We start from the raw sequence: 15,248 nt of genomic DNA, 5'->3' as shown, positions 1-15,248 counted from the left end.
ATGTCCGAAGAAATCGAACAGGAAACTACTAAAAATATACTATATTTGTAACAATTTATTGTGATAGTCGATCGATGATAATTGATGATGAAGACGATAATGATTTTGATGATGATAATTGCTATAATGATTTTTGATGATTATGACTATGGAGAGAATGCGTTGTATATTTACATCTCGTTTATTCATATTTAAAAATAAAAAATACAAAAAATGGCAACAAAAAAATTACACACACACAAATGAAGAATCTTACTTAAAATCAATAGAGAAAGAACGCTAAAAAATAAAAATCCAAATGAAAATAAACAAAGCCGTGCTGTTTTGATTCGCACACATTCATATGTGTCCATATATGTATATGTATATAGAGCAATAAAAAGTCAGCCATATTCTGTTTTACCTTGATTTCCACATTGTTCTTGTAGCGGCTGGGAAAGTGTTAGCTTTGTTTCCCTATCAGCTAAGCATTTGGTTGCCATGCAGGCAGTTGTTGTTGGGCGAGTAGGCAGCCACCTGCGCATCGATCCAACAACTCATTCAAGTGTTAAAGAAGGCTTCGCTGTGTTAGCAGATTTTGGCTTTAGCTTCTTTAAAATAAGTTTTTATTGGAAGAGGAATTATTCAAATACAAGTTTTTGCAAGTAAATCCTACGCTAGTGAATTTAATCGTAACGGCAAACACTCAATGAGCTCGACACCGAAATGGTATTGTCGCAACAAATCAACGCCTCCCATACAAACATTCGCAGAAATTACAAAATTGGGAAAGGAGTTGAGACGTGTCACATATCGCATTGCAGTTGATGTGAAGGTCGACGTATTCGATGAGCATGTGAGTATTATAAAAACTAGGAACCAATGGCTTCTGCGGTATATTCTAACACTTTTAATAAGTTCCTTTATACAAATTTTGTCTAAAGCGAATTTTTTTATTTTCTAAATGTAAGTTTGGTTGAGCGCGGGAAAGAGGAATAATAACAAACTGAGAAGGGTTCGTAAGTGTTTATATACATTCACCTCTTGTACGTTGCAAATGTGATACGCAAGAAATATGAAATCCGCGTTGTTCTAAGTTAAAGCATGTTCTCAAGCAAAAATAAATGTGGTCTGACATAAAATATATTTAGCATACATTTAGGCTACTTGGAATTCAACTGTGCATTTGAGAGTTCGGGAACTATATAGGAGTTGTTGTTGTTGTGTTGTAGTGCCAGAATTCCGCCAAGCCCTTGGCCGGATAAAAATCCGGGTCCATTCCGGTTATGTAGACGTGGGAACGGACTAAATATAAGGGGAATATAGGAGTCTTTGTTGCCGCCTAAAAAATTTTCAGTCTTGCGGCGAATATAAATCAATTTTAGCTAATGTAAGACCTGCTTTTTTTCGAACGAATTATTCAGATGCGGAATCATCAAATCAAAATCAGTTAATGTTAAGCAAGCCTACCGCCTTAGAATATATACAATATATACGGATATCCAAACATATAATCAATATCGTCTAAAAATAGTTTATATAAACCGAAGAAATCGAGTAAAATTCACATCGATCGCAATCTACCGACATGGATATGACAGTATATTTACTAAGTCTAAGCGACACTAAGAAGTTTGCAATAGAAGACCTAATCTTGCATAACTGGGATTTTCAATTTAGTTTGCCAGCGCTTACAATTAAAAATTTCCTTAATATTAATATTAATTGTGTAAAAATTATATCCTCGTGATAGAAATTCATAGCTACTCATATATTCGTTGACTTTCTTTCAAATAATGTTTTATCTAATTCACCATTTTCACTACACTTTGCCAAACAATTTCATGCTAGAATACACTTTTGGAAGAAGTGGAACATGTTTGCGAGCTCTACTGGAACCTGAAGAACGAGTCACGAAATCAGGATATTCACTCATTGAATAAGAAAATCAAACGCAGTCCTTATAATGCCTTGTTACTGCAGAAATACAATGTACTTATGGAGATTAATGAACGACGCTTTTGCCAATTAATGTTCGTGCTCAAGCAAACGGTGAGTATTTTAGAAAAAAATCATCAATTTATACATATAGATAAACAGATCACCTTTGGGTAGGTCACGCAATTGCTGCGGAAGTCTTCACAATCCGACATGTGGTTGAATTGGGCTTTGCAGATAGCGAATTTGCACAATAAATGGAATCGACGGGAGACCTTAAAGGATCCTAATGACTGCTGCGAGATTTTGTCCAAGGAAGCAAGTGTAACGGGCAAAGAAAAACCAACACAGCCAGAGGTGACTCAAGAGACCAGCGGCACTACCGAGTGGAATGCGAATATTTGCAGCAATATGTATCCGACGTTGCTGTTACCCCAGAAGCCCATAGACTTTGCATATATCCTACAGGTGACTACCATAAGAATATTAGTGTTGTACTAAGATTACATAAAATTTATATATTATCCGCCACCAGCATGCGTCCCAAATGCGCACCGAGCAAAATTCGCTTGATCTACTCTTCGGTCTATTCAATATGAGCGAACAGGAGCAAGCTGAGGCAGCAGCTACAGCTGCAGGTACATCATCTGGCGCTACGTTGTCAGCAGTTGCAGTTGCTACCGATTTGGAAGTGACTGCGGGTGCCGCAGTTGGGGATACTTGCGAGTCGACGGCGTCCAGTTTGGAAATTTTACGTATACTCACGCTCAACATGCACGGCGATGGCGTGTATATTGACTACAACAATGCGACTGATATGGATGGTGGTGTACGGAAGGAGAAAAGTAATTGCCATAAATATGCTGAACATTTTTTGGAACGCGAACGTGCATACCTCAGCCAACTCATTGCCAAATCGTATGACTATTGTCCGAGCGTTTTTGGTAAGACTAAAAAATAAGTGCAAATCACTGTCTAAATTCTTTGAGTATTGATTGAGATATGAGTTTGAGTGCAGCTTAAGGCCACTCGGCAAGAAAAAAAATTCTGCGTCCAAATGAATTCCGTTTTTCTCGTTTAGAGAGAACGCTCAATAAGTAATTTTAGCGTGTTCTATATACTCTGTACACGTCGAACAGTTCGGACTAAAGTCATTGTGGAATCAGTAAAGGTAGCTTCTAAAGCCCCATGTTCACTACGTATTTGGGTCAGATGGAAATCCAGGTTCCCATGTCGTCTGTCTATCCACGAGTGGATGTACGGAATAAGTCTGTTGGTTCAACGCCACATTTTGATGGTCTTGTTCCTCTCCTCTGCCTTTGCCTATACTAATACTTCTGCAGCATCAGTTGGTACAGTCCTGAAAGCACTTATGCAGTTATTTGTTTACCATACGCTTTTATATCTTTTGCTTTTGCTTTGGCTACAGCCAGCTTCCCGCGAGATTACATTATGACTGACTCGTTTGATTAAACAGTCATAATGTAATATCGCGGGAAGCCGGCTCTATAAAAGAAAAGCGGGCATGGTGCCTGGTCAGTGCTTAGGTGACTCTCGCACCACCATGTGATGGGATTTAACAGTCATAATGTAATATCGCGGGAAGCTGGCTGTTAGCTGGCTCTATAAAAGAAAGGTAGGCACGCTGCCTGGTCAGTGCTTAGGTGACACTCGTGCCGCGATGTGATGGGATTTAACAGTCATAATGTAATCTCGCGGGAAGTTGGCTGTTAGCTGGCTCTATAAAAGAAAAGCAGGCACGGTGCCTGGTCAGTGCTTAGGTGACTCTCGCACCACCATGTGATGTGATTTAACAGTCATAATGTAATATCGCGGGAACTTCTGTTTTGTGCTTAGCCAGTTCCTTTAAGCACTCATTGCATTTGTTTCTTAGGGTGTTTAACCACTACCACCACCATGAGATCATCCGCATATGCTATTAGTTTCACGTCTTTTGGTTGATGTCTTCTTAGCACTCCATCATACATGAAGTTCCATTAGAGTGGGCCTAATACTGAGCCTTGGAATACTCCACTTGGATTGAACAGCTCTTGCTTTTCGGGAATAATGTATCGACGATTTTTATAAATCCCTCATTCCGGCAATATACAGGCCGCCGCGTGTTGTGTTGCGCAATGTCGTATCGCATGCTGCGACCAGTCCTTTTATACCAAGTTGGGCGGCATCGTCACCTGCTATCTTTGGTACACTCCAGATTAGCTCAAAGAGGACTGCATCGAACTGTTGTTGCTTCCAGCTTCGCTTTCGTTGAGTTTTTCTGTTAAGTAGTTCCGATTCTTGGGAACACGAAATTTGAGCTATAATCGCCAGATGATCACTGTTTGTGCATATGTTTGACACCGCCCACTTAATGTGCCTGCTCAGTGAATCATTTGCAAACATAATGTCAATTATGGACACTTTATTTCAGTTTTGGTAAGTGTTTTCCGTTTCAATATTCAGGTTCGTTTGACTTAGGAATGCTTGAGTTATACACGTACTATAGGTCGAATCTATGCATATTCGGGGTTAGGTTTTTTCATAACATCTATAGTTATAAAATGGAATATTAAGTTTACAAACTCGAGCCTTTCGATAGAGCCCATTTGGAGAATGGAAGAAGAGACTACTTTTTTAATTTCGATAATATTGTCTTTTCATAATTCGTATACTGATATGAACATAATCCATCTGTACATATATTCCGTCATATTCATAGGTAAAGCCTGTACTCGAGGAGATTTAAATGAGTTTGTTACTCGTGGCATTCGAATATTATGGTCCAATGTAGGTCTTATTTTGGATCATATAATCTTATGGTGGATCGATACACCGCTTGCTTGCTATCCGTTAACGCACGTGGAAATGATGAGAAACTGGTTGAAGCACCATACTGTGGAAGGTTAGTAATGCAGTTAAGGTGGTAAACATCAAAATACTATTGAATGAGAATAACCTTTACTAGATATTCCGGAACCTGTTTATTCAACGTTACGCGGAGTTGCCGAAAGCCTTACAAACTTCGTTTCCGTTAATGTATGGGATCAATTGTTTCGTTACGCTTTATTATCAACAAATTGTCGACCAGCGACGATGGAACGTGCTTTACAGTTACATCGGCCCGTGGGTCAAGAGGAGGTACAATTACTTTTTATTTAGTTACAATGGTGACAAGTTTTCCGCTCTGTTTTGCATATTAAGTGCATATTCACCAATATTTATCGATAATTCACAGCCTCCTCATGTGATTTATTTAGCTTTAATACTCAGTTCTCCTACATGCAGCATCTTGGCACTTACACCGGCAGTTTTTGGGTGCTAGTCTTCCAGAATTTGATAGAATTAAGCAATAGTTATTTTCCCAGTAGTGAAGCGCAAATGCAAATCAGTAGCCTACCTGTTGCTGAACAAATACCTATTCTCCATCGCATTGGTGAGTAAACTGATTGCCACGTTAAAGCTTTTTGATGATAATGTATAAAATTTGAACTATAACTCGTCAGATCACTCCGTACACTCGATGCGTTTGTGGGTGAAGGAGCAAGCCAAGCAACTATGCTGTGAATGGCAAATGGATCGCTTCTTTCGCATAATGGAGCACGATGTGCGTGTGTGCTTGGCCGGCTTCAGCAAGCATAAGCTACCCAAGTTAACTGCCGATCTCACCGATATCCTTATGCTTGTAAACGTTGCGTTGCGTGCTAAATTGATATTGGAGATCAATGTCAATATCGACAAACTCAAGGTGACTTAGGGTGACTTTCGTTTCAATTATTTACTTTAAATCTTTTCCTTTACAGAAAACAAATGAAGAATGCGTGCAAATTATGTCCGAAGTGTGTCGTATACTCAGTCTTGCCAACTTCAAGCTTTCCTTTCCGCCTGCCAGCCACTGGCAGCAGCGTGTCTTCGACGAAGATGTGAAAAACGATTACGTCGACTATGTGCTGGATCAAATATTTTTACCTGCCATTAAGGCTACAAAGGATTTGGTGACTTTAAAATTGATTTTGAAAATCATTTGTGAAGCCTGGCTCGACTATATTTATATGAAACGCATTAAGTTCAGCGTGAACGGTGCGGTGCAACTGCTGAATGACTTCGATTGTGTACGTGAATGGATATTGGCTTGTTCGCAGCTGAATACCGAGCAGTTGGAGAAGTTGAGTAATCACGAGGTGTTGCGCATGTGTAAGGGTGTAGGTAAAATACTGTTACGCAAGCCGGAGGATGTAATTTCGATTATACAAACGCCGAAATTTAATTACGATCGAAAAACGGTGGGAGGTGAGTGGTGGATTGTGTATTTCTGGTCGTTTCTCTTGTAACTATATACGCATATTTCTTCTAATTTTCGGTTAGTTGATGCCGCTGCACAAGAAACGCAATTGCCATCGGAAATGTTTGTGTCAAATCAAAAAAACTGGTTACAATTACGAGCCAACAAAGGGAATATCTTCAGCTGGTGTTGCAGCGATTCAGCGGTATAAATTCAAATGAAGCGAAGTTTAGAACTAAAACCAACTAAAAGCGAAGAACTGCCTATAACATCTTGTTTCTTAATAATCTTTTTTTATTATAAAAAATCGCTGGTATTACTTTAGAAAAAGTGCTTATTGCAATAAAATGTTTGAACGCATAATAAAATAATAGAAAAATTATGAAATAAATGTATCTGCAGTGACAAGAGCTTATGCCCCTTTAAGTGTTATATTTTTATAGTTTGGCTTTAAGCTGGCACCTTGCGGCTAATCTTATTCACCAGCTCATCGACACGTTCGCTCATGCCAGCAAATTGCTTAGGATGTGGACCGATCATTTGTATAATGGCAGCAACATCAGCGGATACCTTGAATATTTAATGGTGCATATAAATAACAACAACAAGAAGTAATAAATAATGTTCACCTCCAGAAAACGTGCCAGTGCTTTAAGTGTGCGGAAGACTTGCTCCTCCGCCGGATTGCTTTGGAAGAATTGCAAAATGGCCATGGCCAGCTCCACAGCGATATCATCAAAGACCTACAAATCAATTTATTAAATAATAAAACCGCACTTAATAATGGTTGAAATCGAAAATACACAGTAACATGCTTACCACTGTCTTCACCTCCTTTATAGCGATGTTGTAGAGCATCATCGAACCGCTGTTCTTCAATTGTGGACAATTGGAGAGTATGCAGTGCACCGCCACCTTGGTTGTCACGCGTATATTCGATATTGTCTGACCCAAATAATCCCATTCCGAGATATAAAGCAACCACTCGGAGGGTCCGACATTCTCAAAAAGATTACACATCTGAAATTGTCGGGTGATAATTATTCACTTTTCATTTTAATGAATTGTGTGCATCGTCTTACAAACATCGCCCACGCTTGTTGCTCTTCTGGCGTATGTTTCTCAATGTCTTGTGCATAATTCATGAGCGAATGATCGCGTCGATCTTGATGCAATATAATAATGACATCATCCTTTAGTGCGGCGTAGGCCAATGTACGTATTAAATGCACACGTGTGTCGGGTGAAAAGTTATCTTCACGCAAAACACGCTGCACGAATACGAGGAAATTGTCGCCTAATACCCAAGAGCCCTCATCTTCGATTAGATACTGATGTAATTCCTCCATAGCAGTCTCTTCATCTTTGTAGATTTTGCCGTCGAGCAACCTGACGAGGCATTCCAATTCAGTCTTTATCTGTAGGTATAAGGAAATGTGTGCTTGAATTAATTTAGATTCAGTTTTATAACAAAAATAGGCCTATAAAAAAAGAATTTGGACCGCTGAAAACACCGCTTGTTGTGTTGAGTCGGCTAATATTGTATAAAATTAGACTATTTCACTCGGTTCGCCGAAAGTATGACTGCTGAAATGCTTTAATCTCAGTCTTGCAAAATTGAACAGTAAAAAAAAAGTAGCATGGATGTTTCCATCTCACCTTTCTCTATACAACTTTGGCGATTTGTGTACGACAAGATTACTAGTCGTATCACATCAATGTCCAGTAAGAACTCCTACAATTGTGGCAAGATTAATCTTACTAAGGAAGCAAAACAAATGGGTCCGGTAGTGAACGAGGGCAAGACGAAACAAACACTTGTCGTACTCGCGACTAGGCTCCCACAGCACTGTTGACAGTCATAACTTCGAAGTCGTAGATAATTTCGTCTATCTTGGAACCAATATTAACACCAACAAATGTCAGCTTCGAAATCCGCAGAATAACTCTTGCAAACAGGTGCTACTTCCGATTGAGTAGGCAATTGAGAAGAAAAGTTCTCTCTCGACGAACAAAGACCATACTCTATAAGTGACTTATTATTGCCGTCCTGCTATATGGTGTAGAGGTATGGAAGATGACAACATCTGATGAGTCGACGTTACGAGAGCAAGGTTCTGTGGAAGATTTATGTTCCTTTGCACATTGGCAACGGCGAATATCGCATTCGATGGGACAATAAGCTGTATGAAATATACGACGGCATTGACATAGTTCAGTCAATTAAGAGACAGCGGCTGCGCTGGCTAAGTCATGTTGTCCATATGGATGAAAGCACTACATCTCTGAAAGTATACGACGCAGTACCCTCCGGGGGAAGCGGAAGCAGAGGAAGACCTCCACTCCGTTGGAAAGATCAGGTGGAGAAGGTCCTGGCTGCACTTGATGTCTCAAATTGGCACCACCTTGCAAAAAGAAGAAACGATAGGCGCGCTGTTGTTAACTCGGCTGTAATCGCGTAAGCGTTGTCTAGGCCATTAAAGAAGAGGAAGCAGTAGTTCAGCGAAACTCCGGCGTTCTACTCGATGCCAGTACGATCTCTTAGTAGCACAAAGTCTAGTTTTGGAGCTGCTAAGCTCACATTAGTTCCATAGGTGCAGCGCAACGCATGAATACAAAGTAAGGACAACTCGTCCTCAATCCAATGTTATAAAGGTTTCATTAGAAAAATAATAATCGACTTGTTCATAGCTCGTAAAAGTTCAATACTGCGGCGTGTTTGTAAGAAGTTACAATTAAATTTCCAACATTTTGCTCTTATCTAAGAGACGGGCTTTCGTAAGTACACACAATGTGTGCAACCACCTACTTATATATGTATAGTATCTATTAAAATTCGTCTATGTAGCACTTACATTGATGTCTTTATGTACTAGAGCTGGTTCGCGTGGGATTTCTTTCTCCTCTGTCGATTGGGAGCGTTCTGTACCATTTGCGCGCTGATGCTGTTGTTGGGCGGCGGTTTCACTGTTGTTGTCTGACATTTTCACCTAAAAATACCATTAAATTTGAAATGCCGGAATTTCAGTTGAAATTTTGTTTATAAGGAAGCACATAGTGCAATAATTGTGAAAATAAAATGGTTATTAATAAAAATGATACAATAATATATAATAGATGGATTTTATTAAGAAAGAAATAATGAAGATAAAATACTTAATTATAATTGTGTCAGTGTAAAAAATTATTAACTCACAAGAATTAATTGTGCACATGGAAGTGGATGCTACAATGTAAATAACCGCTAAATTACATATGTACATATATGTATATGAGGGAAATAAATTTTTGCAAGCGTCTTTAATTTGTCATATATAGTATATGTATATACATAGGTATTTCTTTCTTTTATAATTTATATGAACATAAACCGAAAGTTATTTTAAATCATTCAAAAGTACTGTGTTCCAAACGAAGTGCCTATACCTACACTTGTAACGGTTATAATATGTTATAATGACTTGATTTTTAAAGCGGTTTCTACCCCAGTAAAGAAGAAGATTTTTGTTTTTGGTAAAACTAAAATCCCATTCTTTATTCCTTTGATTTTAAGTCAGTTTCTAAGTTGAAATATAAATTCGAGTCTCGAACCAGTTCATCAGTCTGACTCACACTATTTTATTAACTAAACTCCACTTAAGATGTTTTGCTAAAATACATTTTGTTTTGAAATAATGGCATTTACAATATTGTTTTTTTTTTTTTAATAATATTTTAGTTCGGCCACCAAGTGTTTTCTTTAAATCTGTTTTCAAATACATAGCTGTCAACAGCTCTTTGCGTTGTCGGTGACAGTCAATGTCGTGGGTTTGAATAAATAGGCAAAAACTAAAGCAAATACTACACGTATGCAATTAGCATAAATATTTATTTACTCGGTAAGTAGGGCAACTCAAGTTACTCAGTCGGAAGTATATTTATAACATTTTTAGTTAGACGCGTGTTAGATTACCTTTATACTTTATATACATAGACGCACATACATATCTGCACTGCAGGCGAGTAAGATGAATGAGGAATTACCAATGACAGAGAGAGAGAGGGAGTGGAGAAATCGTTGACAATTCTTCTCTGACCCGGAGTTCTCAGGGATGCACGTACTCTGCAAAAATGTTTAGCTTTTTTTTTCAAAATCCAAAAATTAATGGATAAGGGAGATCCGCATCCTAAGTATGTACTCCCAAAGCCCCGATATTCTCTCAACGACCGCAGCACTTGAAATTATTATAATCAAAAGTCTTGGTGTCTATACCGGAAGACAGCGGTAAACTTGTAAAGAAATGTTTTTTTTTTCATAAGAAGCCAGCAAACAGTTGTATATAAAGAAAAATGACATTATGTCTGAGAATTACATGCATAAATTCCAAATTGAAAACCTTTTATTTTATAATATTATTTAACGGATGATCCAAGTAGAGGTTCAATGGCCTTTTTTGACAGACATGCATGAGTCGTGTCACGCTGTCAGGTTATTTTTGTTCAGTGTTGTTTGGCATTTCGTCGTGGAAAGACTTACGCCTGAACAACTTTTACAAATCGTTCAACTTTATTACGAAAATTCACGCTCTGTAAAGAATGTGTTTCGCGCGCTTCGCTCAACTTGTGGTTAACACGGCTTACTGAGCATACTATTCGCAACCATCTTAAGACCCTGCATTAATTATTGGATAATACGAGTATTCGATCGATTAGACCTCGTTCAGCATGCAATGAAGAAAATATTACAGCCGTAGCTGAGAGTGTACACGAGGACTGTGGAGAGTCGATTCGGCGCCATTCGCAGCAACTCGGACTGACGTATGGAACGACTTTGCGCATTTTACGTCGATATCTTAAATTTAAAGCGTACAATATACAGCTTGTACAGGAACTGAAGCCGCTCGACCTTTTCGCTTCGCTCTATGGGCTCTTGAAAAGTTGCAAGCACGTTTTCGAGCCAAATTGTGTTCAGCGATGAGGTCTAATTCTGACTCAATGCGTATATAAACAAGCAAAATTTCCGCATTTGTGACGAAGAGCAACCTGAAGAGATTCAAGAACTGACTTTTCATCCAGAAAAAACAACGGTTTATTGTGGTTTGTGTGCTAGTGGAATTGTCGGTAAATATTTCTTCAAAACTGATGCCGGCGAGAACGTAACCGTCAATGGCAACCATTATCGCGCTATGATAACCGACTATTTGATGCCTGAAAATGAAGCTCGTGATCTCGACGACATTTGGTTTCAACAAGACGGCACCACTTCTCACACATCGCATCAATCAGTGGATTTACTGAGATAACACTTCGATCAGCAGATAATTTTTGGTCCGGTCGATTGGCCACCAAGATCGTGTGATATTACATTTTTTCTGAGGGAATATGCAAAGTCTAAAGTCTATGCTGACAATCCTTTTTCGATTCAGGCCTTGGAGCAAAACATCACGCGTATCATTTACCAGTCGAAATGCCCGAACGAGTCATCGGAAATTGGACTCAACGGATGGACCATCTGAGACGTAGCTGCAGCCAATATTTGACATATCTCTGTCATATCTTCAAAAATAAATGCCAAAGAATGTTCTTTCGAATGCTAATAAGCATTCATCAGTTGAAGTTTGAAGTTTCTGTGTTGTTTCTTTAATAGAGTAGGGAACCTCGAAATGGATCACCCCTTTTTAGACTGGTTGCGACATAGTATTATTGCCGAATTTCAGAAGGCACACTGTCTTTAAAAATATATACTTTTATGGCATAATCAACAGCTGATATCAGCTGAACAATTGTGTTGTGTTTTAGTTTATTGAATTCTTAGCTGTGAAAATTACCAAAATTCAATTAAGAAATATGTATTCTCCGGGGAAAAATAGATTTAACAATGGCGAGTTAAAAGGTAAAAATAAAGCGCATTCGATTTTTTTTCTATTTTTTATAAAGATATATTCGTTCAATGCACCTTTCTTACAAGTACATTTTTTATTATCTCAAACGTCATATACTCTCTTTATTATATTTAAATGGAACACGTAAATTGTGGAAATGTTTACAAAAATGACATAAATGTTACGTTCCATATAAATGTTTACATTCCAATTAACGTAAAATATACACGCATTTGAAAAAGTACTTATACGCCCGGGTGATCCACTCGGCTAGTTAAGTGTAAATGCATAGTGCAATCATATCAAAGATGAAACCAACTACTTTTATTTTCAAAAGAAATTTCGACCCATTTACGGTAATATAAAAGCGTAGTTTTGACTATTTTTTCGAAAAGTCCGGAAGGAAATTTTACAAGAGGGGTAAATGTTTTCTCTTTTTATTCAAATAGCATAATGAAAAATTTGAAAAGAATAATATTTTAGCTAAAAAATATATAGCATACTTTAAGCACAAAAAAATATACAATATTTTTCAATCTATATTTCGTCACCTGAAATGCAAAATAACGTAACAACATTTTCGGAAATTTACAGTGGCATGAATGAAACACGAAATAAAATGGTACATAAGTGAAACAAAATTTTAATGTTGGTTAAAACTGGTTTAGATGTGACCGCAGAACCTGAAAATGTTGAACATATGAAAATGTTGAACATATGTAATACTATGTATGAAGTAATGAAGCGTAGTCAATAGGACTCTCAATTTCGAATTTTTTGATGATACGTTATTTTGCATTTCAGGTGACGATTTATATATGTATATTTACATATATTTTTAAGGCACATTTTAAAGTTTTTTCGTTTCGGTGTAGACCCTCGCCTTTTCAGTGGCAAAATTAAATTATTGGTAAAATATATGTATTAAAATTATTGCATTATTAACAGAAATTGGTTTTGAAAATTTGTAAAACATTCAATTTGCAAAAGCTAGCTGGGATCGATGCCTTCTGAACTTTTTCACTTACTGAAAATAAGATTTTATTATTTATTGTTAGGCTTTAAGAAAAAGCAGATACAATAAATAAAATAATTTTGAAAAAAAAAATAAGATAACTCTGTTTTGTGACGTAGATATCAAGTTATGTGTAAAGCAGTTTATGCATTATGTTGGGCTATGGAGGGGATATCTCCCACTTTTAAACCATAATACGGTAAAGTACGTACTTGATCAAATGCAATCAAATTACATGCGTTTTGCTCTCTCTACTTAATTTTATAATAATCAGAACAATCCAAGCCTACTTTTCAAATAACGCGCTTTTTTCTCCCTTCAGCTGATTGTACAAACAAGAGATAACTGATGCATTAAGAAAGAGATCAAAACTAACCTAGATAAGTGTAGTATATGTGGATAGGTGATTCCCACATCAGCCGGTTCTACGTTACCGGAATTAACCCGGATTGCATTTTCGGAGATCTAACCCTGTTTAAATCGGAAAGTTTTAGTTCAGATGTGGTATCTTTATCAGTGGTCATCTTGCAAAAGTGGATGAAATCGGTCACCAGAACACAATTCTTAGCTACGCGTGAAAAAAAAATTCCGAAATTACATTTTCACCGCTAGGTGTATGCGTAAAATGTTATTTTAGTAATTGTGATGAAACCGAACTCGAGGAATGTCGAATTTTTGACTTATAAACAAATAAATAAGTTCGTGCAAGCATAATAGCACAATAAGTAGAAAAGACGCTAAGCTATGGAAAACTCTCTCGCAAATCTTCAAATATTATACATAATTTATACAAGTGGAATTTTAAATTCAGTGCATCACATACATATATACAAATGAACGGTTTTCCGACTTACTCGGCAAAATATAATATATACATACATACGTATGTTGTACTATGCTTCCACACCTATGGAGCGAATTTAATAAATTTAGACAGTACGTTGAGTTAGAAAAAGGTAAAAAAGCGCATATTTCTTAAAATAGTAACGGTATTTATAGACGGGAAAGTGGGGAAAATTGTCACCGACTGCCTTCTTGTTGCTTCTGTTTGCACCAATTTCTCTGCGCCGAGTGGGCAATGTGGGAAAACAAATGCAGCGGGAAACGCAACCGCCGAGTTGCGTCGCGGCAGCCATTGCTGTTTCTCAACGGCTATTCTTAGACAATTTTCACAGAGTTTTTAAAAGTTTTCACCAATATAAATTGCAATTTCTTAAAGAAAATTAAATAATTTTACACTCATTAACGGTTAATATTTACGAACCACGCTATGTAACTTTTTATTTTTAATTGCTTACTCACTTTTGTGCACAACTTTAGCTAGATTATGATTTTCTGTTAAATTTATTATGCTTTCTGCGCACTAATTTGTCAATAAGCAAACGGTTTTTCGCCCAAACGGTTGAGACTTTATTAAGTTTTCGATAGGTTTTTATTTAATTCACAGTTTATAAAAATTGTATACAGTCTTATAACTTTTACACGATCACGCAAAACAACCGTTCACTTCGAAAATATTTTTCACATTGTCTTGCGAATCGTGGCATACGCTGTGTTCCGAAACACGCTTTCGACACTCTCCACGTTAATAATGTGTACGAAAAAGTGTATATAAATAGGTTATGTTACGTCGCCTTCTCGTAATATTACGATACTCAGCAGCAATTTCGAAAACACGAAAGATGCTTTCGGCCGGCCGGCGTGTGGAGCATGTTTTGGCCATTACGACAGTGGCACAGATCAATTATTTTAAGTAAGGGCTAGTGATCTCTCTACCCAGTGGCAATGTTGTTAGTCAGATCGTTCAAACAACATGGATTTTAATGGTCTCTCTTCGAATTTATATTGGAGCGTAATGTTTTATGTCACTCAAAATTATTTGCAAAGTGCAGTTTTCATATGAATATCAATAGATTCGTAGAGCTTTTACCAAATATGAGGAAATCTTTACAAAGATGATGTCTACAGTATTCTCAAAGATTATCAGAAATCTATGCACCAGCTTTACCTTAATTTTGACGCGATGTAGTAATATGTAAAAAATCGTCATACTTAGAGCTGCACGGGTCTTCTAAAATTTAGTTTTCTGTTGTCTCTTCCTCTCTGTCTTCCTGTATGAGCTGTCTATTAATACCAAGAAAGGCAATTAATGCGATCAGGCAGTTTCTATTATCGT

General features: G+C 37.4%; 2 protein-coding genes across 2 annotated transcripts; one reads left to right on the top strand and one right to left on the bottom strand.

Moving 5' to 3' along the window:
- The first annotated feature begins 577 nt into the window (after window positions 1-577).
- Window positions 578-6,455, top strand: LOC120766460. Its single transcript, XM_040091989.1, has 10 exons — window positions 578-835; window positions 1,831-2,031; window positions 2,095-2,385; window positions 2,453-2,861; window positions 4,637-4,819; window positions 4,883-5,055; window positions 5,203-5,350; window positions 5,421-5,662; window positions 5,718-6,204; window positions 6,280-6,455. The coding sequence occupies exons 1-10, from the start codon at window positions 689-691 to the stop codon at window positions 6,405-6,407; spliced, it is 2,409 nt and encodes an 802-aa protein (XP_039947923.1). The 5' UTR covers window positions 578-688; the 3' UTR covers window positions 6,408-6,455.
- Window positions 6,456-6,467: 12 nt separating this feature from the next.
- Window positions 6,468-14,602, bottom strand: LOC120766461. The gene is made up of 6 exons (XM_040091990.1): window positions 14,375-14,602; window positions 9,052-9,186; window positions 7,279-7,614; window positions 7,016-7,216; window positions 6,826-6,939; window positions 6,468-6,766 (listed from the first exon to the last, which is right to left on the bottom strand). Exons 2-6 carry the CDS (start codon window positions 9,178-9,180, stop codon window positions 6,647-6,649), a joined length of 900 nt encoding a protein of 299 aa, XP_039947924.1. The 5' UTR covers window positions 9,181-9,186; window positions 14,375-14,602; the 3' UTR covers window positions 6,468-6,646.
- Window positions 14,603-15,248: the final 646 nt, after the last annotated feature.

The sequence above is a fragment of the Bactrocera tryoni genome, chromosome 1, assembly GCF_016617805.1.
Source record: "Bactrocera tryoni isolate S06 chromosome 1, CSIRO_BtryS06_freeze2, whole genome shotgun sequence".
Taxonomy (NCBI): domain Eukaryota; kingdom Metazoa; phylum Arthropoda; class Insecta; order Diptera; family Tephritidae; genus Bactrocera; species Bactrocera tryoni.
This window is presented reverse-complemented; position numbering and strand designations above follow the sequence as displayed.